General features: G+C 41.4%; 2 protein-coding genes across 2 annotated transcripts in view; both read left to right on the top strand.

Annotated features, from left to right (window-relative positions):
- slc25a47a (solute carrier family 25 member 47a) overlaps positions 1-26,184 on the top strand; it is a 486,107-nt gene that overhangs the window by 31,448 nt on the left and 428,475 nt on the right. The window lies entirely within an intron of this gene.
- Positions 8,881-10,463, top strand: LOC311026860 (thyroxine 5-deiodinase-like). The gene has a single exon (XM_084030560.1). It carries the CDS (start codon positions 8,995-8,997, stop codon positions 9,799-9,801), a length of 807 nt encoding a protein of 268 aa, XP_083886686.1. The 5' UTR covers positions 8,881-8,994; the 3' UTR covers positions 9,802-10,463.

The raw sequence follows: 26,184 nt of genomic DNA, 5'->3' as shown, positions 1-26,184 counted from the left end.
CGTGGACGGAGAGAGAAAACAATCTTGTCGCTTTTTAAAGCTTTTTCGTAATCCGTGGGGAGGATTCGTGGAGAATCCTGACAGACCAAATGAATATTCTAGAAATCACAATTGTTGTTCTATTTAAAGTGCAGCGTGTAATCTCAGGACAGACGATTAGAAATAGCCAGCAGCCACAGTCGCTTTGAGGCAGACGACCTTTCGTGATCTTTTTTACCACAAACTCAGAACAAAATGTAACCGGTAGGTCAGGTAGCACCGCGTGTGCACTATGTGAAGCATGCTAATCATTCAGCTTAGCAGGTGTGTGTGTGTGTGTGTATATGTGTGTGTGTGTGTGTGTGTGTGTGTGTGTGCAGAAATATTAACCTGCATTCCACGGCTGACACTTACGATTCACATGACTGCGCTTGTTCCGCTGTGTCGGCGCTGCCCTGATCGCTGTCTGCAAGGACAGGGTTACCCTTTCAAAACCCCTCTTAGTTATTTATTTAATCTTAATACCGCAGGGTATGTGTGGTGTTTCATGCCAGTGGAAGCATTCAGCACTTTTATTATTACTGCCACTTGGTCACTTTAAAATGCATAATTGTCCATGTATTTTGGGTATTGTTGTATATAAACTCCTCAAAAAAAAGTTTGGAAACGTTATTTCAGTCGATTATTCCTCCCCTTTAATAATACCAATTGGTATTGTATTTTATATCGTTGGAAAGCCTGATTAGTCACCTTTACAATGAGGTACAACTTGTAAGCATCATGCATTCATGGAATGAGCAACACAGCTAACCGTGTGGGTAGTGGCCCAAAAACAAATCTTCTGTCTTCTTCACTCTCATTTTGAGCTTCAAGCGCTGGCAGGTGTGACCTGATTGGCACCTAATTGACAGCACTTGTGTGCATGGATCGACTGAAACGAAGTACAAATACTGAATAAGACTTTGATATTTGTAAATTAAAATATTAAAATAAATTCAGATAGTGCTTAAAAGCTTTATAAGATATAAAAAAAATGTTGTTTTATTCACATTTAACAGTTTTGGACAGCCATTGGCTAACAAATAAATTCAGATAGTGCTTAAAAGCTATGTAAGATATATAAAAAATTTTGTTTTATTCACATTTAACAGTTTTGGCTAACAAATAAAACAAACGAAATCACTTCAATAAGCACAGAAAAAAACCCCGACTTTGTGCTTGAGACTCAGCTTCCAGTCCGTGGGAGACCGTGACCCCTCAGTCATGTAAACCGGCGGGTCATGTGAGTGGAAACAGCTCATGAGGGAACAGAAAAGTGGTCTCTAAATTATTCAAAACTTTGCTCAGCTCCAGAAAGTCGTATCAGCTCTTAAAGAGTAAAGGTTTAAACTATACATGTTGCTTTGGGTTTTCATGGTCCATTTCTTGTTATTGTGAGATGCTTGACAGATAACAGCTTAAGATACTGCAGGTCAAGCTCATGCTGGATGGGAAGGACCAATACCTCAAATTGCAAAAACAGTAGTAAAATCTAGATTTTTTCCCCTCACAACAACCACAAAGCCTTGGTGGTCCATGCCCACAGAAATTCAGTAAGGTGGGAGGCAAATTGATGTTTGTTTGTTTTTTTGCTGACAAGCTTTGTTACATTTCAGGAAAACACATTTTTCATTCCCACAGAAACCAGTAAGATCACAAAGAATAAAGACAATCCCACACAGGGCGGCTGGAAGGGGAGGAGACTTTTGATTTATATTGAATATGGATGGATGGTCACGTTTGTCACGTTTTCTGTACTTATTGTTTACATTGTATACATTGTTTTTAGTCCCACTAACCAAGTGGTTTTGTTGCCTAAACCCAAGCAAGTGTTTTTGTTTGAATTTAAAAGGTTACTTGCATGTTTATGGCCTGATAAAGCGTTGCCGTGCGAGGAGTTGGAATATTTGTTGAGCATAAACAGGCTCAAACTGCGGAGACGTACAGTTCCCTTTTCTAAATATCCTGTGTTTTGATAAGTGGGGTTCCTAAAACTGGCAGATCCCCAAAATGAATGCATACGTTAAAACCTCATATATGAATTATTGTTCCCTTAACACCGACCGTGGAGTCTCATGAGCAGTGTAAACAATCGAGACCGGCGTATAAATCAGCTCACTTTACAGTCCAAAGCCCATAAAAGGGAAACTTCATTTTTTTCATTTGTCCAATGTACATATTTACCTTTCTTCCTCCATAAAATATCACATGAACTATTCACATGTTGTTTATACATTCTTAACAGAATACTGGATGATACCACTCTCATGTCTGTACAGTGAATATGAAGCTTCAAACAGCAGTCAGCTAGCTTAGCATAAAGACTGGGAAAAGGGGGAACAGCTAGCAATACTCCATCCAAAGGCCAGAGAAGCACTTCGTTAGGTTCAAGCAACAAAACTACTTAGTTAGGTTCAAGCAACAAAAGCACACTGTTAGGTCAAGCAACAAAAGCTAAGTTAAGTTGAATCAACAAAATCACATAGTTAGGTTGAAGCAAAAAAGCACTTAGTTAGATTGAAGCAACAAAAGCACTTAGTTAGGTTGAAGCAACAAAAGCACACTGTTAGGTTGAAGCAACAAAAGCACTTCGTTAGGTTGAAGCAACAAAACTACTTCGTTAGGTTCAAGCAACAAAAGCACACTGTTAGGTTGAAGCAACAAAAGCACTTAGTTAGGTTGAAGCAACAAAGCACTTAGTTAGGTTGAAGCAACAAAACTACTTAGTTAGGTTCAAGCAACAAAAGCACTTAGTTAGGTTGAAGTGACAAAAGCACACTGTTAGGTTGAAGCAACAAAGCACTTAGTTAGGTTGAAGCAACAAAAGCACTTAGTTAGGTTGAAGCAACAAAAGCACTTAGGTTCGGGAAAAACATTACGGTTAGACTTAAAATAACGTCAACTAAGTAAAATATGTATGATTGATTAATACCAGTGGTGGACGAAGTATTACCATCAAGTAAAATTACTAATAGAACACTCTCTTACAAGTAAAAGTCCTGCATTCAAACACTTACTTGAATAAAATATATAGTAAGAGTAAGAATATTAAGTTTTAATATTGTCATTGTAATAGATTTTTAAACTGTTGTGTGGTTTAATTTACTCTATAACAATGTGTTGCTTTTCATATACTCATTATAAAAAGATGCAAAAGTCCAATATTTCCCTCTGAAATGTAGTAATAGTAGGTGTAGTAGGAGTAGAAAGTAGCATCAAACGTGTACTTAAGTAAAGTACTTGAGTAAATGTACTTAGTTACAATGCTGGACCAACAAAGGGTGCAACTAAACTATACATGGAGAACTTCATAAGCCATTTTTTTGTGAGAGCAGGACCAATTTCAAGTTGAACATTGCTTTCACCTTCCTTTTAGGGAAAGGAATGTTATTTCAGTCGTTTCAGTAATTTCGGGCACACAACTCCCACTTAAACTCGATGAAAAATCGTTATCATTGACGTAACGTGACGTTGACCATTTCTAAAGTTAGTGTTAGTGTTGCACAGTGGTCTGCCCTCAACTCAATTCAATTACATTTTATTTATAGTGTCATATCCCAGGACACTTAGAGCAGGACTAGAGCACGCTCATGATTTTCAAAGTCAATGAATTTCCCACCACATTCACTGTGAAGAGAAGTTTTTGTAAAATCTCTACTTTGTCATATGTATTATTTTGATTAAAATCAGCTAAATATAAAGTATCAATTCGGTAAAGCTGCATGGTCATCTGTCTGCCTCTCGATTCGCCCCCTCTAGAGGTTGACTTTAACAGGAAATTCCTGTCCAAATCAAAATCACATTAGTGACCTTGGAGGGGAATCTGTTCTTTTGACTTTTGGGAATAGTCTTTCACTTTCACAACATTATCATATCAGACCTCAGCTGACACACTTTGTCCCGAGTTTATCTGATTAGCCGCGGTGGCGTTTTCCAGTTACAGAGTCAAAAGAGACGACGCGTCTCGTTTTGTGAGTGAACTGATAAACCGCGGCGAGTGTTAGAAAAAAAAAACCCACCTATGTTCCCAGGGCTGACTCTTTATCAATGCAACAGATTAGTTATTTTTCAGGGCTAAATGGCCATGTGATACCCTCTCTAAAGTCGTGTAGTTTTGGAGTATCAGCGGCTGCTCCTGTGGACAAAGGACGCTGGTGATCCAAGGTGATGTATCAGTGTGCGTCGAAGGCTCCATGCAGCCAAAGCAGCCTAGACGGATTAGCCTGAGAGGGACTACATGACGGTTGCTTAGTAACTACAAACCTACTCAAATGCTAGACGAACATAAGGGACAGGGCTGTATTTCGGCCATGAATAGTCAAAAGTGCTTTTTATGGCAACCTCACCCGACCTTCAACTACATGCAACACGATAGGTGACATAAGCGTGTCATACGTGTCCACGCAATCACAAGTGTGTGTGTGTGTGTGTAAACATGTATGTGTAAGTACTTGTACGTTATATACCTTCAAGGCCTTTGCATACCAGGGGAAAGATGAATAAACAACCCAAAAATGCAAAAGAATGGAAATATTTCACATCAAAAAGCGAGGCAAAATTACGACACTTTTTCAATAAGAGATTCAAAAACATTAGCAGTTAAATATTGAGATATTGACCCAAGCTTTAAAAGCACAATCAGAAACATGAGGGAGTGGATCTGGTATATTTGCCTTCGTCCAGGTTAAGAAGGAATAATAGTTTATTACTATGAAACCTCTCTGGCTTTAAAATTATAATGAGATTTTTTATGAATAGGTCCTGATTGGTTGATGCTGTTATTTGTGGTGCAAAATCTCAGACAAATCAAACTAGTTCCAAAAATAATTGTACACTGCTTTTGTGTAAAGTATTCATGACAAAAAATAACAGTTTTTATTACACAAATATTGTGCTTTGTGCTAATGAATGATTAAAAAAAAAAAGTTCAAAGTGAGGACATTTTGGCTCTTCTTCAAAGGCTAGCGTCGGGGGTTCGGACTTGGTTCTAAAGGTTCAGCTTTGAATAAGGTTTAGGTTTAATGTACGGGTGAGGGGCTAAGGCATTATGTTAATGAGTGTCCTCACAAAGATACATGTACGGGGTGTACGTGTGTGTATTCTACCTGAGAAGGGTGTATTGAATGACTCTCCAGTGGCCAGAGTACTAATAGTGGTTTTGCTGGATCCCTGCCACTCTTAGTGTTTTGCTGCAGGCTCTGTCCGGGCTGTTTTTCCTATTCTGGGATGTCCTTGTACGACCCGTGCTCCCATGCCAAGATCCAGGCTGTGTCTAATGAAAGTAAGGTTCCAGCAGTTCGTTTGAGAAAAAAGAAAAGAATCAAGGCTCAGACCGCCAGTGTTTCATTAAGCCATACTTGTCAAGTCGGCGGTTGAGAATGTGAAAAGTAGCAGTAGCTGTGGGATTGTGGTGGCAGCCTAGGAGGTTTAAAGAGAAAGTGGCATTTACACAATGAATGTTTTATAAGCAAAACAGACTAATAATGCGGCAAGGGTGATCAGAAAATCCTCGTTATGAGAGACCAAAAAATACACGTTTTTTGTCCTAAATCTTAAGGGATTTCATTGTTCTATTTGTGATGATGGATTTGTGGTATTGATCTGTGCAGTCATGATCCAAACGGCAACTTCTGGTTCTGAAAAGTGAAGCCAAAGCTTTCTGCCTTAAACATGCATTCTCTCTACTGTCCATTAGGGGGCGACTCCTCTGGTTGCAAATAGAAGTCTATGAGAAAATGATCCTACTTCTCTCTTTTTTCATTATCTCAATAAACATCGTAAATATGAGCTTATGGGCTCAATCGCTAATTTCAAGTCTTCTTCAATTCCGCATGATGTTCATTTAGTAACAGTAAGAAAGGGCGGGGCTACCTTTTGATTGACAGGTCGCTATGGCAGCCTCACTACCATCGCAATGCAAAAAGCTACCAAGATTAGTTTAACAATTAGCTGTAAAGTTGACCTTGAATTATGGAAGCTAATTTTGTTAACAGCTTCCCACTAGAAACCACTCACTTCCTTCACTGGTTGCAAAAAATCCAAGATGGCAATGACTCAAGGCTTCAGAAATGTAGTCCACGAACCAACAGGTGACTCAAATATCGTGATTCTAATCATTAATGCCGTTTACTAACAAACACTGCTGATTAAGCGCTAAAACTGGCTAAAAGGTCAAGGTGCTGGTGTTTCAGGTGGAGGATGAAGCACCTAAGGGCACCAGCGTCATCCTGAAAGTGAAGGTGAAGGTAAGCCTGTGTCATCCATATGGCCTTTACGGGTCAACGTGCGTGATTATATGACTTCAGATGAGGGCCCGTGATTCAAAGGGAGTCACGTCTCGAGTGTTTGTATGTTGAGTTAATGAGCTCAGGAGGCTTAGGGGACGTATTTCTGTGGTGACCTCTGGGAGCATTTGGTCACACGAGGCTCTAATGATTCCTGGAAATCTCAAACCCATGTCACCGACACTGGCCAGGAGTTCTCTTCGAGCCAGCACACATGCTCTTTTCTTTAGCCCCGGTGTAAACAACCCGAAGACGCCAGTGGATCTAATCCAGATCACAGTTTAACAGGCCGAAAACCAAATTATCAGGAACCCCTGATTAAAGAGCGTTAAGCGTTTCAGATGGTTTCACGGTTTACAGGCGGACACTCTGTATGGGGGGATAAAAATAATGGGATTACATTAAGAGTTTGCATGTTAGAGTAAGAATGATAGGGTGACAAAACATCAGATCTGGGTTTGTTGTTTTTTTCTTGCCTGAGGGGAACGATGTGTTCGGATATCAACATCTGAGTCACATTCGTTTCCACAGAAAACGTTTTGCCCGTTTATTCCCGTCTTTCTTTGAATACGGTTTTTAAATTAGCATAATGTGTTCTCTGGCACAAACGTTCTTATTTACAGAAGGCAGAGTTGTTTTTGTTTCCTCCTTCGTCACAGGACTGCAGTCAAACCACATTGGCTGTAATTCATTAATGACATAATGAGGGAAAATCAAATTTCATTCAGGCAGGGTCGTTATGATTATATTATTACCTTTTTTTTGTTTTTATAAAGTTTAGGGGTAAATCCAGTGACTTTTTTAACAAAAAGTCCTGTAGTTTTCATGAATAATGATTCTAGAACTCAAATGTAAAAGTATGGAACATGATGTCCTGAAATGATGGGTGGATAAAATAAAACAAGTTCACACTCGCAGATGTGTGCAGAAGCCGAGACGTCAGATGTGGAGTCATTGCACATCTCCTTTATGACGGCCGTTTCTCACAGCTTGTCTCCATAAAAATGTTGTTTTTTTAAAAAACATTCAGTACTGCAGCTGCTAAACACTCCCAGGTGTCCTCCCGCCTGCACGGCTGCAGGTGTAGATCTCAGAACTGTATTTTCAGTCCATCACGATCTTATTCAGGGTTTGTTTTACCGGAGCAGCAAGGAAATCAACCGGTTGCACTCATTTTCAAGTTTCGTCTTCAAATAAAGCGGTAGAAACACACATCTGATCTCGTTGTGGCGATCGGATTGCAATTATCTCATTTATCTCTCCTCAGCACATTTGGCTGTTTGATTTCTGATTGAAAGAGTAATAAATTAGTCATCACATGCAAAATGACGCTATAAAGCGGTGGGGTTAGCTTAGCATAAAGTCTGGAATCAGCTCTTCAGAGAGAACTAAAATATGTTTCACAGCATTTGTTTTTTTGCATTTATATTTGTATGATTAATGCAACAACAACAAAAAGACACGCTGTGGTTTTATTCCCTTGTGTCATGAACAGACTGAGGTCACTTTTCTTAATTTAACAATGTTCCACTGGAATAAAATGTTGTTGTTTTTTTACTTTTTTTTTTTTAAATACATAATAAATACACATTACTATTACTGCTATTACTGTTACTGCACCAAAAAGGATCAAATGAGCAAAGTTATTAATGTATCAAGGAGTCAATTATCTTGAATTTGGACAGAACATCAGACCCAATGTCAGAAATAATATTTTGTATTATTTATTAAGTTATGGAGAAGCAGAGATAATCTTGTTGTCCAACGACAATAAAGGCATTCTATTCTATTTTAATTTGCATCAAGACAGTAATTGAACTTTATCTTTATACCTGCAAATGGACTTCCAAAGTGATAATTGGTAATATTACATTGCATAATCCATATCTGCTGCCATAAACGTTACACACACACACAGCTTTGGGAAGGATAATGCAATAAACCGGTTAATGGTGAGGGAATTGGTGTAATAAACTACAGAAATGGCTTCATTTCTTTATAATAAAATGCTCATAATAAAACTCTAATGTAGTGAATTGGTTGTATTATGAAACCGGCGGTGGCAGGTTGGTTCCTGCCGAGGTGTCCAGGGGCCCGAGCGGATCAGTGAATGAGTCATCACCACCACCATCGCGCACGCTTCTTTTTTTTTTTTTCTTCTTTTTTTTTTGCAGTGTGTGAATCCAGCGCCGTCTAGTGGCCACGGAGGCTCCTGCACAGCCACTCTTCCAGGGAGATCCGAGTCCACCGGGGCTCAGAATGAAGACAAATGTTGTTCTTCTTCCCCAAAACTTTTCGGGGACCGGCCGTGCGTTCAGCCGCAGCCAATTAAAACAGATCCATGCGTCGGTGTAAAAACTCCCCCCGCCGCCGTGTTTTATCTCTCACATGTGGACTGAAAACAGCCTCCCTCCCTCCCTGGTGTTTGGAAGCCAGAGAGGACGGGAGGTAATCCCCACCATGTGAGTAGGCGGTGCGGGTACCGGAGGCGTGTTTTCTTTTTTTCTTGCTCTCCCCCCCCCCCCTTATTCAAACGCAGCTGTACCTATAAAAAGAGCGTCTGCGTGCGTCAGATAGTTTTCTCCAATGGGTAAAGGTGACTAAAATATACTTGTTGTCTCTTTCTCTTTCGCCGGCCGGCTCGCATCCTTATCGGCAGGAGGAGGAGGAGGTGGGGGGGAGAAGACAGACGATGATGCACGACTCCGGCGGTGTCCAGACGGCGAGGGCGCTGAAGCACGCCGCCCTGTGCCTGATGCTGCTGCCCCGGTTCCTGCTGGCCGCCGTCATGCTCTGGCTCCTGGATTTCTTGTGCATTAGGAAACAAGTGCTGCTGAAGATGGGCGAGAGGCAGGACGGCCCGGACGACCCGCCGGTGTGCGTCTCCGACTCCAACAGGATGTTCACCTTGGAGTCCCTCAGGGCCGTGTGGTACGGCCAGAAATTGGACTTTCTCAAATCCGCGCACCTCGGACGCGCGGCGCCCAACACCGAGGTGATGCTGGTCCAGGAGCGGCGGCAGGTCCGGATCCTGGACTGCATGAAAGGGAAGCGACCCCTCATCCTTAACTTTGGCAGCTGCTCCTGACCGCCGTTCATGACGCGCCTGACGGCGTTCCAGCGCGTCGTGAGCCAGTACGCGGACATTGCGGACTTTGTGGTGGTGTACATCGAGGAGGCGCATCCGTCGGACGGCTGGGTGAGCTCGGACGCGCCGTACCAGATCCCCAAGCACCGCTGCCTGGAGGACAGACTCCGCGCCGCGCAGCTGATGCTCGCAGAGTTGCCCGGCAGCAACGTGGTGGTGGATAATATGGACAACTCGTCCAACGCCGCGTACGGAGCGTACTTCGAGAGACTTTACATCGTGAGGGACGAGAGGGTCGTGTACCAGGGGGGTCGGGGTCCGGAGGGGTACCGGATCTCGGAGCTGAGGAACTGGCTGGAGCAATACAGGAACGAGATCGCGCATTCCCAAACAGCGGTGCTCCATGTGTAGTTAGAAAGAAGAAGAAGAAGAAGAAGATGATGCGCACCTGTCCATTCCGCTCCGTGTCCAACTCACAGTGCAAACTATTCAGATGCTGCTATCAAAACGTTCACACTTGGCACATTATGTTTTTTTATTATTATTATTCTCGCATAGAGATGTGAAGGACTCTTGAGAAATAGCCTAAAGTCGTGTTCAAGCCTCAATGTGGGCTGTAGGCTGGTGTTGTGCTCGTCTTGACCCTTAATTAATTGCGCATAGCGATTGTCTTGATCATATATATATATATGTATGTATGGAGAACTCTTGAATCAGGTGAAACTGGATTCAATTAGTGATCACTATTTTTCTACAATACCGTGTGTGTGTGTGTGTGTGTGTGTGTGTGTGTGTGTGTGTGTGTGTGTGTGTGTGTGTGTGTGTGTGTGTGTGTGTGTGTGTTCAGGGCTAATGACTCACTCCGGTGTCTCTGTGAAGTTTGGTTTTTAAAAGGCGACGCCAGAGAACCGACACTGATGTTCCCGACACCGGAAGTGAGTCCATGTCGCCTTTCTTCTGACCGATCGATTGCCAAACGATGTAATTTGTTGAAAAACGATGTAACTGAACAAATGTTTTTTTTGTTTTTTTAATAATAAAACATCAGATCACAAACGGATGATTTACTGTGAAACAAAGATCTCACTTTGTTTGTTTGTATTGTTATTATTTATGTAATAGGGTGCACGAGATAACGTGAGAATTTAAAACTCATTGCAAAAAAAAGGAAAATCTTGTTTCACTGTCACGTGTTTGCCCCAGCATCTGATGACGTCACGCCCGCTCCCTGTGCATTTCTTCCCGATTGTTTCCAGCCAGATTTATCTTAACATTACTGTTGATCTTTATTGGGATTTGTTTTCAGTCTTTCCTCTTCTGATTTCTGCTCTTATATAATATATAATCAGGGCTATTCAGGCTGATCCCTCTTTAATATACTGGAGTAATCTACAGCCGGGTGTCATACTGTGTCCTTGTGACTGATTAATTAACCCACTTTCATCCATGAAACATGTAAAGAAAGGAGGCCAGAAAGAAAGAAAAAACTCTACATGTGTGTAGGGAATCCAAACCAGAGAGAGCTCCAAAAGGAAGGGGGAGGTTTCACGCTGTGTGTAACGGCTAATCATGGAGTTATCTCCAAACCTACTGATGATGAAAAGAAAAGACAAAAACGTCAAAAGAAGCCACGATTTGATAGTTCACAAAGAGTAATCATGTCTGCAGGAAACCACACTCACAGATTCTATACGTGATCCGAAACAAAAGAGGGGATTCTCCATCTATATTCATCTCTCTCCTCCCTTTCCTCCTATACATATGTGCCTACACACACACACACACACACACACACGGCTCATATATACTGCCCATGTAATTAGGCCCAGAGAGCGACGTGATGATTACTGTGGATGTGGGAGAGGGAAGTGGGGTGAGGGAGGTTGGTAGCTCCCCCTACAGCCAGGTGCTCCAACAGCAGATTATTATAAAAAATGATTAACTATTCCAAGTATTTTGGATGAAGTGGATGCATACAAGGGTTTGTGAGAAATTAACCACATTTTATAAAAAAAAAAAAAAGCAGCCAATCACACAGCCTGTTCCCGGACACTCAGGTGACAGATGAGATTTATTCAAAGCCAACTATAAGATAATCAGATTCCCAGCTGACTGTAAGAACAGGCGACAACCTCAGGGTCTGAAAAGTGAAGCCAATGCAGAAGTGCCTTGATAGTGCATTCTTTCTAATGGCCATCAGGGGGCGACTCCTCTGGATGCCAAAAAAAGGTCAAATTAAGTTAGATTAAGATCATCTAAGATTAAGCAAATAAAACTTGATTTATTATTTCAGTAAACATTGTTTATGGTCTCAATCTTTTGAGTTACAAGTCTTCTTTAATACAGCATGATCTTCATTTAGTAAATGATGGTCCCATTTAGAGTCACATAGACGATAAAGCAGGTTATGCCATGTGATTGACAGGTCGCTCCTAGATGATTAATAGAGGATCGACTAATTAGTCACACAATTTGCTCGACCACGTGAGATCGGCATATTTTTATGAATTACTATCTTTCTAATATGTCTCATAGACAATCAAAAGCTGTCATGTTGCTGTGGCTTTGCTTGATTGGAGTTTTCAACTATAATTAATTGACCGATTGATTTTCACGTTCGATCGTTCTTAGCTCCACCCTTTCGTGTCACTTCTGGTTGCAAAAAACCAAGATGGCGACGGTAAAATGCCAAACCAGAGGCTTCAAAACAGCAGTCCACAGTCCAAAGAGTGACATCACACCGACTCTTCTTATAAACCGTCGATGCTCCAGCTCTCATTCAGTAGCCTGACTGTTGCTACGCCGACAGACAAGCTTTTATGAGGTCAGAAAGGACTCTAAGCTCTATATTTGACAATCGCGAGTGCAAATGTGAAAAGTTCCAGTCCACTAAATGTGAGTATTTCTGTCAAACCTGCATCCACAAACAAACAGCACTCTTCAGTGAAGTGTAAAACACTGACTCAGCGGTGTTCGTGTCTCCTTCACCCTCGCAGAGAACTTTGTCAGCTAAAAAAAAAAAAAACCTCTCACTTCAGAGGAGAGGAACTCATCGTCGCCGTGTTTCCACGACGAAATGGAAATCATTAAAAATCCATTTTAATTACCGCCGCCGATGGCAATTAGCTTCTGCTGACTCGTTTATTATATCAGACCCACAATTTGTGATTGTTTTGTGCTGCAAATAAACTGGTTTGTTATTTCTGACCCTGAAACTGGAGGTTTGACTGCTTATTTTTTGTTGTTATGCTGATGCTTTAAAAGGGATTATAAACAGTCGTTACATCATATACATCAAGTATCCGAGGCATCCAGCTGAGGGGAAAAAACACATCGCTGCTGTCAAGATATTCTCTGCCGAGCGTCAAAGGTTTGTGCCGACTTTGTGTTATCAGTCTCAGATCACTGTAATTAAAAAAAAAAAGCTCTTTGGTCAGACGTCTCTGATTGTCTGAATCTCTTATCATGTTTGCGCCTGAAGGGCTGTCATTGATTTGGGGGGAAAAAAGGAAAAAGAGAGAGAACATGCTTTTCTTTTTTGTCTCCTCCCCCCTTCCCTTTTAGCATAGAAACAGGGAGTTTTTCAAGATGGAGGAGAGGGTGCATGCGGGTTCCCTTGCTCTCAGCTCACCCATCGCAGCACGCGGCATGAATGCATAAAGACACGCACAGCCGTACATTGCACGCATGTGCTGCTGTAATGAGCCTCAACTGAGGCATGAAGGGAACCTGAATACATTAGAGTACAGTAGAGAGGGAGGGGGGGATCGGGGGTCTCCGTGCAGAGATGCTTGGAGGTGGCTGAAGCTGAAACTGTAGCCTCATCGCACGGAAGAGAGCGTGACTTTATAAACACGAAGGGCAAACTTCTATAGCTACTGCTGACATCACCAACAAGTCTAGACCGAGGCCTAGACCAGATCACTAAGGGGGGATCCACGCTGCAGGACACACTTGGAATAAAACACGCTCCTCAAATTAATCTGGAAGATCCACATCCTCTTAAAAAAAAAAAACATTCTTGATTCCCCTCTTTCAGTGTTTATATACGGTTGCCATGGAGAAGTGTCTTCATATAAATCCTTTAAAAGGGAGTGGAGAGGTGGGATTTTATGTGTTGGAATGTCCCCTTGGTTTTCTCTGAATCATGTTGCCCATAAAGTTGGAATATTATGTTTTCAGACACAATCCTCTGTTTCTTCCTCTTTTTAATGCATCAGTCATCACTTTTAAATTACATTACGTGTCCCAATTACCCAGGGGAAATTGAATTAATGCATAACATTTGTTTGATGCTATAAAAGACGAGACATTGCACATTTTTCCAACTGCATGGACGAGCCTGTATGTCAGACATCGTAGTGATGAAGACCGATCTAAGACTCGACAACAAACCAGGTTTATAATAATCACAACTTGACTCAGGTACAAAATGTTGGACATGATTTAAGATGCGTTCACCTGCTCTGAAGAGACGAGGTTAGGGAGTCTAGTTTTCAGCTGACAAAGCCCTGATAAGGATGTCTGCGAGGATGCAGGAGACACAGGTTAAACACAAACTCAGCCGAGTCAGCGTTTCCACGGCTGCACATTTGGCATAAATTCTCAACTGTTTTGGAACTTCTTCAGGTTTAGTTTCCGCTTCAGAAGCCGCTGACTCTATTTTTTTTTTTTTTTGCCGGCATCTCCAAAAGAGGAACAAGACTTTTTGAAATCGCCTCCCGACATCTAGCAGCACACAAAATAAATAAAATAGATGTCGTAGCGGGGTTCAGCTGCAATTCTCTGATCTATAGCGAGTATTTTTACAAATAATGAATCTCTTTATCATGCTTGTTATTAGCACCATTAAAAAAAGCACCCTTGTGGTTTTTCCATAAGGTTCAAATGAATACCTGCTGCCTGTGTTCTAACACCTGCCAGTAGGGGGTGCTGATACGCCCTCAGCGTCAGGCTCCACAGCTCAAATTCAGCGCTAATAGTTTCTAAGCACAAAACTTAAATGTGTCACTAACTTAGATGTTTATCACACAAGTTTGTGTTTTCAAAAATCACCTCAGATTGTTGCACAGTAAAAAAAATCGTGAGATTTGGGGTTCGTGATGGAAACAAGTGGGATACGCTCATGCTAATCTTTCGAGAGAAAAAAAAACACATTTTAGAATAGAAATACATTGACGGAGGAAGAAAACCGTCCAGTTTTACGTTACAGCTTTGGGATTAAAAAAGAAGAGTTGATTTATTTTCTCCGAGCTCCGTTTGCATCACACTCTTATCTCCATGGCAACAAGTGTTGCTGCGACAGACTGGATCAAGGGTTTAGTTGCGATCTTTCTAATTGAAATTAATGTTATATTTAAACACAGAGATTTAAATTGTGTTAATTTTCATTTTCTACAAGATTCAAGTTTGACTCTTGAGACCAAAACTAAATCTTCGTGAAAATTAGCAATTTTTTTGGATAATATCCAACTCCATTTACTCCATTTAGAAATTCCACATATTCGTCAAAGCTTTAAATTCAGTTTCAATCACTTATTCCTTCCTATGAGGGGTTGACAGTTTAATAGTTTCGGAGGCAGCTTCGAGGTCTAAAAGGTGGAACATATGTGACTCCCGCTTAAAAGCAGCAACCAGTGTTTTTCAAAACGGCGTTCATCTGCCAGACACACCGGCACCAGGCAGAGGCAGCCAGAACGTCCCATTTGTTGTTGAAACACTTATCTTATTATAAAAATGTGATCCGATTTGGACCCAGCAATTTCCATTTGGCCGTCCTGGCCAGCGCACAAAAAGATTGACAATCTCTGCGAGGCGTTTCCCCGTTAAATAAAGTCATCAAGTCAAAGAATTACACACAATACGTCTCAAATAATAAATAACAAAAGAAAAAGGCACGTTTTTATCTTCTGCTCCAGAATCTCATTACATCTCGTCGCCACTCTATATTGAGCTGCACCAATCGATCTTTTTCATATAAAGGAATATGTATAACGAGGAAAATGTGTCATGAATAAGAGTGCGGGCCAGAAAGGGGAACAGATGACAAGGCAGCAGGAAGAATTAATTGCTGAATGGCTTACCGGCTTAGAGTCCGAAGGCGGTCAGGTGACGGCGGTCAGGTGACAGGTGAATCCAAGCAGGGGGGGGACCTGAACCCTCTGGGGGGGGAGGAACACTTGACACACTGGCACAGAGGGGAGAAACATACTTAGTGTGTAAAGACTCTGGAGGAGGATAACGAGGGACAGGTGGAAGCAATCAGGGCGAAGAGGAGCGAGGTCCTTGGTCTCGGCTCTAGGTGGTCTCCACTTCAACGGTGGTAGTTACCACGGAAACAGCATGGGATCATGATATGGGTGAAGCAATTGGATTTGTATACCAGCCTTCAACTCAAATTACTTTACATAAAACATGAAAAGGATTGGAAAGAAACAAGAACGTCAAAGGAGTAGAAATGACAGTATAATCAACTAATAAATTGGATTAAAGTAAGTATGTTACGCATCTCAACTACGTCATTTTTCTACTTAATTCCATCCACAAATGGTCCTTTCATGTATTTCTGCGAGATCAGGCGGGAAACACACAAAGAGAGGGGAGGGTAAAGGTCAAAATCAAACATGGATGACATGAAACAAATACCAACGTAACCTCGGAGAACAACAGAACACAGAACATAACCGGTGGTGACAAGAAGCCCTTTAATGTGTTTTCAGCCCATTTATTTTGGTTTTAAACCCCACACATTTCCTGTTTTGGTTCAATCTCGCTCCTCCAATCAGATTCCGCTGCAGCCACAGCAAAAACAAAAAAGCCAAAAAGAACATTCGATGCCTTGGGGGGGTCTTTTTGATATGTATTATTTTCCAGGAGGTTGTCCTTGTAGATTGAATATTATTCCAAGTCTGGATTCATTTGCTGTTATTGTTGTTGCAATCACTCAATTCGTGACTCCACCTCCAGCATGTTGGCTTACACACACACACACACACACTCCTGTATCCCAGCACGAAGTGCCGACTCTGCACGTGTCGGACAAACAAACCCTGGTTTGCACGCTTCCTGATCCTCATGCTGCTGGAGACGGGTGGCAGCGTAACGTAACGATATCGGCTGCATCTGTCCCATGGAGCTAATCCCATGACTCCCCGCTCGCTGCGAGCCCTTGAAGTCATATGATGTAGAAAACAAGGTTTGCACCCTTGGGACGTTGCGTTACAGTTTTTAGATGTCCTGACTTCATTGACCCTCGGGGGGGAATTTTAAGGATTTATCACAGGGTGTTTTTTTTATTATTTTGCAATAAGACTGAAGGAAGATTTGGAGCAGAATCGCCTTATTTTAAAAAGTAGAATAAACCACACCTGGACATGATATTATGAAGTAAGGTGGATATTACTTCCTGAGGGAGAAACTTCATATAGGAACGCACAGACAAAAATGAAAACAACATAGTGATAATGAATATGGACTGGGTTTCATAAACTATGCACACATAAGTGATAATCCTCTTATTGGAAAACCATAGGAGCAGTGGCGAGCTGCCTGCCTGGTCTTTGGGTTCAACCAGAGTTCAAGTTTAAAGTAATGTATGAAAAAGTCCAGTACATGTTCTCTTCTTGGCTGTGATTTCACATTTACATCCGTGCATTAGCAATGACAGATTCACATTTCCCCCCTCGTTTGTGACACTCAATTAGGGTTTAATGAATTTCCTGGCTGCTGCTCCTTCTGCCCATTCTGTCTGTGCAGAGATCCCGTCCTAAATTCAGCAGTTAATATGTGGTTTCTGCAGTCGGAGACTTCATTTAGTGCAAATTGTAAACGTATTTCCAGAAAATCAGCAAAAGGCAAAATCAATGCAATCAGCAAACATTTCTATCCGCTAATTGAACGATTATTAGGAATGGAGAGATTAATGGTTGGTGGTTAATGTTCCAGTCGGCTGCCAAGAAATCATCACAGAAGAAAAGGGCTGGTGATGTATAGAAGGTCTGTCTCGATTGTACATCTTCCTTTTCATTATGTGGCAACTTACATGCACAAAAGCATTTATGTGTCCTTGCTGAGCAGCAGACGGATGACAAAGTGTTGTTTTTTTCTCAGAAGACGGTGATTTTAGAAGATATGCACTTGAATTGATGAACTCCGATAGAATCTGGTGAACTTTAGAATGGATTCATGAAGAGAACGAGGTGGACTTTACGGTTTTAAGGACAGACATTTAAAAATGTTGTTGGAATTTTATTCGCATCTGAGATAACGTGACATCATTTTCACACAATAATGCATAATGCAAGCATTAGTAGAGGAAACATTGGGTTGCATAGTTACAACCGTGATTGTGATCAAACATCTAGAGATCAAGTTCACATGAAGGATGATGCAAAAATTCATGAAATTGGCACATGGAAACCAGTTCTTATATAACATAAGCAGGTAATGAATTACATATTTGAGGCATTCACAACAAGGAATGTCCAACCAGAAATATGAGAATAAAACACTAATGTGAGCAACATTTACAGACGTCACTTATCTGTGAAGTGGAAACATCAATCACAGGTGATAGGAGGCAGGAAATGGTAGGAGGCCAATGATGCAGACAATAATTTCAGGATGGAATCTAGATGAATCATTCATTTATGGGTTTTTTTTATCTTTTGTAAAAAACACAAAAAAAAAGTGTCAGTCTGGCCAGACACTCTGCATATCACCTCAGCGTGGCATCTGTATCCCGGTTGCCATGGCGCTTGCGGTTGCTATGAGATCAATTTATCTGGAGATCTGGCGGTTGCAGATGTCACCGAGTGCTGCTCTCCATAACAAAGCCTCGGTCAAATTACAGACGAGTCGAGGCTCGTTCCTCGTTCTGAGCCCGGCTGACGAGGAAAGAGATTTGAATAAAAGACAGAAAGCATTATTATTTTATTAATCTGGATCTTCTGATCATCCACAAACACTGAACTCAGGTTGGGAAATGTGCACGAGATGAAATGAGTAGAATGAGATGCCAGACCAGATCAAAGTCCACATCCCTCCAGCGTCACTCTCTCTCCCATCCTCCCCCCATCTCCAGAGTCCTCGATGCGGCCTACAGCCCCCCTCCTTTGGGTGACGCATGTCTCTGCACCCTCTGACGTGTGGATCTGCACAGGAGTGGGAATACCACCCACTCGATGCCCCCCGAAGCAGTTTATGATACTCCCACCTATCGTCTCATCTGTGTTCATCACAAAGTGTCTGAGGTCCGTCCGAGTCGGGGATTTATGTCCAAGCAGCGGAGGCCAACCGCTGGTTTGTGGCCCCGCCGTTTTGGAAGCCTCAAGTTCACCACTTGTTTGTTTGCAAGCAGAAGTTATGTGTACGACGGTGTCCTAACTACAATAAATAGCAAATTCACTTTTAAAAAACATGTGAAAAAGCATCTGGGCCAATCATACATCAAAGAAGTAGAGCCTTAGCCAGGGGCAAACATCTCCAGAGGTCTGTAATATTTTTAGAAGGTTTAAAGAGTATTTTCAATGTAAATTCATTTTTTAATTAATTTTTTTGTTAAATGAATGTGTTGATTTTTAACTGTATGTATTTTTTTTTTTACTGGTGGACCCCAGGATGAATAGCTGGGTCTGTGCCCCAGCTAACAGGGATCCTAATGAACTAAACTAAACCGAGGTGTATCAGGGCCACTGTAGTAAAAAAAAAAATAATAATAAAACAGCTGAGAGAGGTGGGCAATACTGCGAGGAAAAAAGTCACTTGGGTCATTCCGTGTCATTTCATCAAATTTCTGAAAATCTTCCCACCTGACCATCTCAGAATGTCCTGAAAAAATTCAAGTACAAAGACACACTTGTTAATAGGACAAATCCAAAATATTAGGTCTCTACTGTCAATAGTTTTCTCATGAAACATCATTGAATGAAGGGTAGTTTAGACGGTTTTTGGCATCATGCTCTGAAAAGCCATTTTTAAACAGCAATATCTGGAAAACTATCTCACCTGTGGCCTTCAAAATTTTTACAGAGTATATCTGTTACTAATAGCCTCCAGACATGGAATATCAGGGGTGTAGCTCAATGATAACCTAGTATGGTAGGTACTTAAGATTAGGCTTTTTGAAATAAAGTGGTACATTTGAAGAGATAAAAGACTTCTATCACTTCTGCCTCTATCTCTGGTGTTAGCTTAAACATTCTACAAAATAAGGTTTCTCTTAGATTATTAGTTTCACAGATATTAAGGCTCAAAAATGGAAGTTAACACATCTTTGCCCAACTTCAGAGTCATATTCCAAAAAACTGACAACACGTATCAGGTCCAAACTTACTTTTTTTGAAAGATCATATTCTTGTTAAAATCATATTTAAAAATCAGGAGGGTTTTTTGCCTCAATTTGTCGCAGTGATTTTTTAAAATCCTGATATTGGTGGGGTTTTTGTGGCCGTTTTTGGTACTGCATGTCTTATTATCCTACAAGTAAACATCACAGCAGGGCAATTCAAATGTGTTTTTTACCATTTACCAAAGACTTACATGTGACTAAATGCTACTGATAAATTTAGCCTTACGAAAACATTAAAATGTAGCACAGTTGTAGTTACAGAGGCAATAAGTCCTTGAATGTGAGTTAAACATGCTGAAAGCAGCTTTTAATGTCTTATGAACAAACATAGCATAATATTGAAGACTGTACATTTTGTCATACTTTAAGTATATAAATTACACAACTAAATCAAATAATTATCTTAATTTGAGCATAAAGATTTTACATTACAGTACAAAAGTCTCCAAAGTTTGATATTGAATAACAGTTTGTCTCTATGCTCACTATAAGACAATATGTGAGTTATGATCAGAAATGGTGGATAGGAAGTATCAGAGATGTTTCAGATCAAGATGAAGATGTATTGGTTCAGTTCATGCACCCACATGGCCCTGCCAAGAGTTTCTACTGGCCAAGAAGAGAAGACGTGCAATGTTCCACTGCAGCATAGAATTGCAAGATTTGACGTTCCCTCTACAGAAACTGGGTGCATGTATGCCATCAAAAAAGATGAGCAGAACAGAGCAGAGATGTACATTAGACTATTTCTAAACTGACTGCCAAATTAATGAATGTGACTAAGGAATTGGATCTATAAGATGAAAAATGTGTGATCCCTCATAGTGAGCATAGAGACAAACTGTTATTCAATATCAAACTTTGGAGACTTTTGTACTGTAATGTAAAATCTTTATGCTCAAATTAAGATTATTATTTGATTTGGTTGTGGTATTTATATACTTAAAGTATGACAAAATGTACAGTCTTCAATATTATGCTATTTTTGTTCATGGTTTAAGACATTAAAAGCTGCTTTCACCATGTTTAACTCACATTCAAGGACTTATTGCCTCTGTAACGACAACTGTGCTACATTTTAATGTTTTCGTAAGGCTAAATTTATCAGTAGCATTTAGTCACATGTAAGTCTTTGGTAAATGGTAAAAAACACATTTGAATTGCCCTCCTGTGATGTTTACTGGTAGGCTATTAGGACATGCAGTACCAAAACCAGCCACAAAAACCCCACCAATATCAGGATTTTTAAAAAATCACTGCGACAAATTGAGGCAAAACACCCTCCTGATTTTTTAATATGATTTTAACAAGAATATGATCTTTCAAAAAAAGTAAGTTTGGACCTGATACATGTTGTCAGTTTTTTGGAATATGACTCTGAATTTGGGCAAAGATGTGTTAACTTCCATTTTTGAGCCTTAATATCTGTGAAACTAATCATCTGAGAGAAACCATATTTTGTAGAATGTTTAAGCTAACACCAGAGATAGAGGCAGAAATGATACAAGTCTTTTATCTGTAAAAAAAAATGGGAGCTCAGCCACTCTTCAAATGTACTACTTTATTTCAACAAGCCTCATTTTAAGTATCTACCATACTAGGTTATCATTGAGCTACACCCCTGATATTCCATGTCTGGAGGCTATTAAATTTTGAAGGCCACAGGTGAGATAGTTTTCCAGATAATGCCGTTTAAAAATGGCTTTTCAGAGCATGATGCCAAAAAACGTCTAAACTACCCTTCATTCAATGACGTTTCATGAGAAAACTGTTGACAGTAGAGACCTAATATTTTGGATTTGTCCTATTAACAAGTGTGTCTTTGTACTCAAATTTTTTCAGGACATTCTAAGATGGTCAGGTGGGAGGCATTTGATGAAATGACACGGAATGACCCACTTGTCATAGAGGAAGTAAACAAGTTGCTTGACCGGATGTTTGCCGTTGCTATGACAACAAGTGAAAGCTACCGCTAGCATCTTAGCCCAATCGGCCGATCAATAAACACCCATAATGATGACAATTTGGCTCCATATAAATAAAACCAACAATAAACATCAACATCATGGACCTTAACGAGGTGATGTCACACATTGTGATGGATTCATTAGACAAATAAATGTACATTCATGGTTAAGATAACTAACACAAATTTGCCCCCCTCTCTCGGCTCCGTTTTCTTTTGGCTACTAGAATCTATTATTTTATTTTTTTTGCCAAATAAAAATGTTACAATCAACTTTCATGACCTGGACCGTCATTTACTCGATGAATATCTCGTTGTATTGAAGAAGACTTGAAAGCAGTGTTTGAGACCATGGACTCATGTTTCCGATGTTTGCCGAGGTAATGAAGGAGTTATTCCTATTTTAAACCACACAACAGGATTGTGGTGTCCAGCCCTTAAAAAACATAAATTAAAGTCCTTGTCATGTTGCAGCTGAGCAGGTCACGGGGTCAGACCGCTTCATCATGAAAGTCCGAGTTACTTGGCAAATCCAACATTTCTTCTTCTTCTTGTGTTGTGTTGGTGACAGCGGACCCAATCATCTCATGTAATAAGGAACTGATTCGGTCTAGCCGGAGTATGGAGAGACTAATGTGGAACTGAAAGAGCGTTTCATCCTGATCAATGGACTCACTGTTGTGTCGTTGCATGCGAAGAAGAAACTAATAATTTATTTTTTTCCGATAGTGGTGGTGCGGCATTTGACTAAATTCCTAAATTCAAGCTCAGATTAAAGCGAATCCTGTTCAACAGGTCTTTTCTTGTTTGGTTTTCTGATTTCCCAGACACTTTGAAAATCCCATTACGGTGCCTGTGTTCCTGTTGTCGGCCTGCACGGATTCCTCTCCATCAAATACAACCCCACCCTGGACGACTGGTCTACCTCCATTAGATGTCCTCTAAAATAATGGAGCCCTGCTGGAAGTAGCCTCGAACGTGGCTCGTGATTGCCCCTTCGCCTCTGCTAGAGGTCGACAGCAGACCCTGAACACACCACAACAACAGCAGCAGCCCCACCTAAGCTAAACCTTGCTGTCTCTTTCTGACCCGTGCTCATCCAACACGTCAATAAAAATGATTTATTTATCCTCGTGTGCACCTTGCAGTACACGTGTGTCGGCTCAGCGCACGCTTTGCATGTCCTCGAATGAGACGCGGCTCTCACTTCCCCGGGTGTTTCAAGGACCGTCGGCCTGCATGGCTCCTTTCACGGGACTCCTACTGGAAAAGCAATGTGCTCTGGTCGCCTGCAGACAGATGAATCATCTTCAGAGGGTATAAGAAAGTTAGTCCAAGCAGCAATAAGGACACAATCCATATCCTGTCTCCTGATACTGAGGGTCCACATCCAGCAGATTATCCTGCCTCCACCACCTGCAAGAAATCAATAAAGTAAGATTATTTTCTTTTCTTTTCTGTGTTGTATGAGATGGATTATTAAATCAGGTTGTTTTTTTTTTTTATCAGAGATCAGGTTCACGTTGATTTAGAGGCTCCTATTGTTTTCTCTTCTATAAAAAAAGGTGCGGCGTCCAAGCTTTTATCTGAATCTGTAAAAAAAAAAAAAAAAAAAGAAAGAACAAGGAATTGAAAGCATGCATTTTCCCCAAAACATATATGTTTTCACAGCCATGATGAATGGGAGCTCCTGCTGATAACAGGCCCCAGAAATGAGCTCGCAGTCAGGACTCACAGCTCGTCTGAGGGGAGGAGAGGTTACATGAGGAGGAATCCCCATCATTTGCAACATATACACTATAGTTGTGCCCAGAAACGACTTTGCCGTGATGCACACACCTTGTTACCTCCACAGTTAAGTGCAAAGCACACACAAAGGCACAAAAGCCATTAAGACAATCATCTGTCATCCGCACATCCGTTGCTGAAAGGTTGCCGGCGTTGCTTTCTGCACATCCACCCATCACACGGCCGAGTGGGAAAGGAGCAGGAGAGTGTGAACGACCTGCGTGGCTTCTTCTCCGTCTCCAATGTCCCGCTTCGTCTTTTGACCTTCTGAGAGCTGCGTTTTCCTCCAGACGGTCAGTCGAGGCGTCTCCGCTCACTTGGTCTGCCCCACATACACTCAGACGTTACCTGCGTTCCTTGTACAGACGAAGGCTTATGACTGCATGGCTTCAGACAAAGGGGTCGTCCCCAGCTGGCCCAGATACTGGAAGATAATAAAGGTTGTGTGTGTGTGTGTGTGTGTGTGTGTGTGTGTGTGTGTGTGTGTGTGTGTGTTCCAGACAGTGGAACTGTTATGTCCAGACTGACAGGAAGCAAGATTACTGCTGAAGAGGTTAGAGAATATGTGCGTGCATGTGGTGATGGTGATGGTGAAGATGGACTAACGATGCCAATAATGTACAGGATATATAAAACATATCTATCCATCTATATACACATTTATCAGACAGGCAGAAGTGGCGTTCAAGTGTCGGGTGATGACTCAGATGTTCATATCCATCTAAATCCAGGGCTTTTAGCCCAGTGAGACCTGAGTTATGGACATCATTATCAGTCAGATGCCAGAAAGCTTCTGGATTATGATGTTTTATGGATCTTCTTCTTCATTAACTAGAGACTCAACGGCAGCCAAATGGTCATTAAGACGTGTGCGCACATTCATTTTAACCAAACTGCCACGTTAATATGCCTGAAAAAGATGTACTTATTATGTCCCAATAGATAGTATGTCACATATCGTGTGCTAATAAATACCAGGATGTCTGAGCGCAACCGGAAAGTGAAGCCAATTAAATGCGCCTTTATACTTGCATTCTCTCTACTGGCCACCAGGGGGCAACTAGGAAAAGGAAGCTTGGGTTTATGGTCTCTAGATTCAAGTTTTCTTCAATCCAGCATGATGTTCATTTAGTAAATTATGATCCAATTAGAGACAAATAGAATAAATATATAATATATAATAAAATGCAGTTAGCTCGTAAGATTACTTTAACAGTTTACCATGATTCCAGATCCAGTCAGGTGCAGTAAGGTTGCCGCTCGTCTTCATCATATCCACCCGTCGCTCCTCCGCCGTCCAAATATGGTCGCCTCTGTTCACTGGCTGCAAAGCCAAAGTCAGTTTAATAAAAGCGTTAACAAAGTGACACCGTTACCCTTTTGTAGTTCACCAAAAGAAAATTATTTCACCAGCGTTGTCTTGTCATTAGGAAGCTATAAGCTGACCATGTTAAAGCGTGTGTGTTTGTGTGTTTCAGGCAGGATGCAGGGCCCGCTGCTGGGCCCGAGCCCAAGTCCCTGGCTTTGATGCCGAGGACTTTGAAGCCCGAGTGTCGAGCATCAAAGAAAAAAAAGCGGGGACTTGGGCGCTGGACCCGGTCATGAAGCTGGATCCTGTGACTCGTCAGTCTGCTGGAGACGACTTCAGGTGCTGCAGAGCTAAAGAGACGAAGATGAAGAGGGTGCGAGACCACGTGTGCCAAGATGGATCTCAAGACCCCCTGGGGTGGAGTGATGAGTCACTCTCCGGCTCTCTCTCACACACACACACACACACACACACACACACACTTCAGAGCAAAGTAATGCAGCGCTAAAGGCTTTTTTCCCCTAAAAATCTGATTGGATACAGTCACAATGGGGGTCGACGCTTCCAAACTTTTGAGCTCTGTTTCCATGGCGATAGGTTCTGACATCTCCGGTCGTGACAAGATGTTTTCTGTAAAAAAAAAAAAAAAAAAGGACCAGATGGGATCTGAGCGGGGGGGCGGATGTCAGAAAAACCTGATGACAAAAAAAAGGTAAAAAGAAGCAAAACGACACATTTATAAGGCCGATAAATCCTAAAACAGTGAACCCCATGACCTCGTGTGAGAGAAGAGAGAGGTACAGTCTTCTAAACATGGAGGGAAAAAAACACTGACGTATTTTGATTTTCAATTACGTATCATCCGGAGGAATATTTCATCTTAGATAATTGGGGAACAATGTGTTGATAATGAGGCAAACTTGTTTTTGGTTGTGGGGAGACAATTTGCATCCTCATTAGGGCAGTCATTCAGAAACAAAGGCTGTTATGCCACCATGTTTTGCTCGTTTATAGTCAGTGATAAATTTATGTCGAGCCGTGGAATGCACCGAGGGGTGAATCCATCACATGAAACATGGCGATAAAACAAGTTCAAAGGGGAACGCTCACAAATCAGCGATTGCGATATCTCCTCCACTGTGTCATCATAGCCGTCACATTTATTTGTGTTTTAGATAAAAATATGTGCAAGTGGGTTTGTTTTCTGAATCCCCCGCAAGGTTCATCTGGGTTCAGAGCAGATCCCAGTGGGGGTGCTAGACACAAGAGGGTGGGCGGGTGCCAAACCCTCACTGTTGTCGTCAAAAACTGAATAGGGGAACTTAGGTGACCCCAGACAAGCCAATCTAGAGAGCATTAGGGCAACTGTGACTGGCTGACGGC

Source organism: Eutrigla gurnardus, assembly GCF_963514095.1.
Source record: "Eutrigla gurnardus genome assembly, chromosome: 16".
In the NCBI taxonomy this organism is placed as follows: Eukaryota; Metazoa; Chordata; class Actinopteri; order Perciformes; family Triglidae; genus Eutrigla; species Eutrigla gurnardus.
Note: the sequence above shows the minus strand (reverse complement) of the source record. Positions and strands in the feature narration are given on the sequence as shown.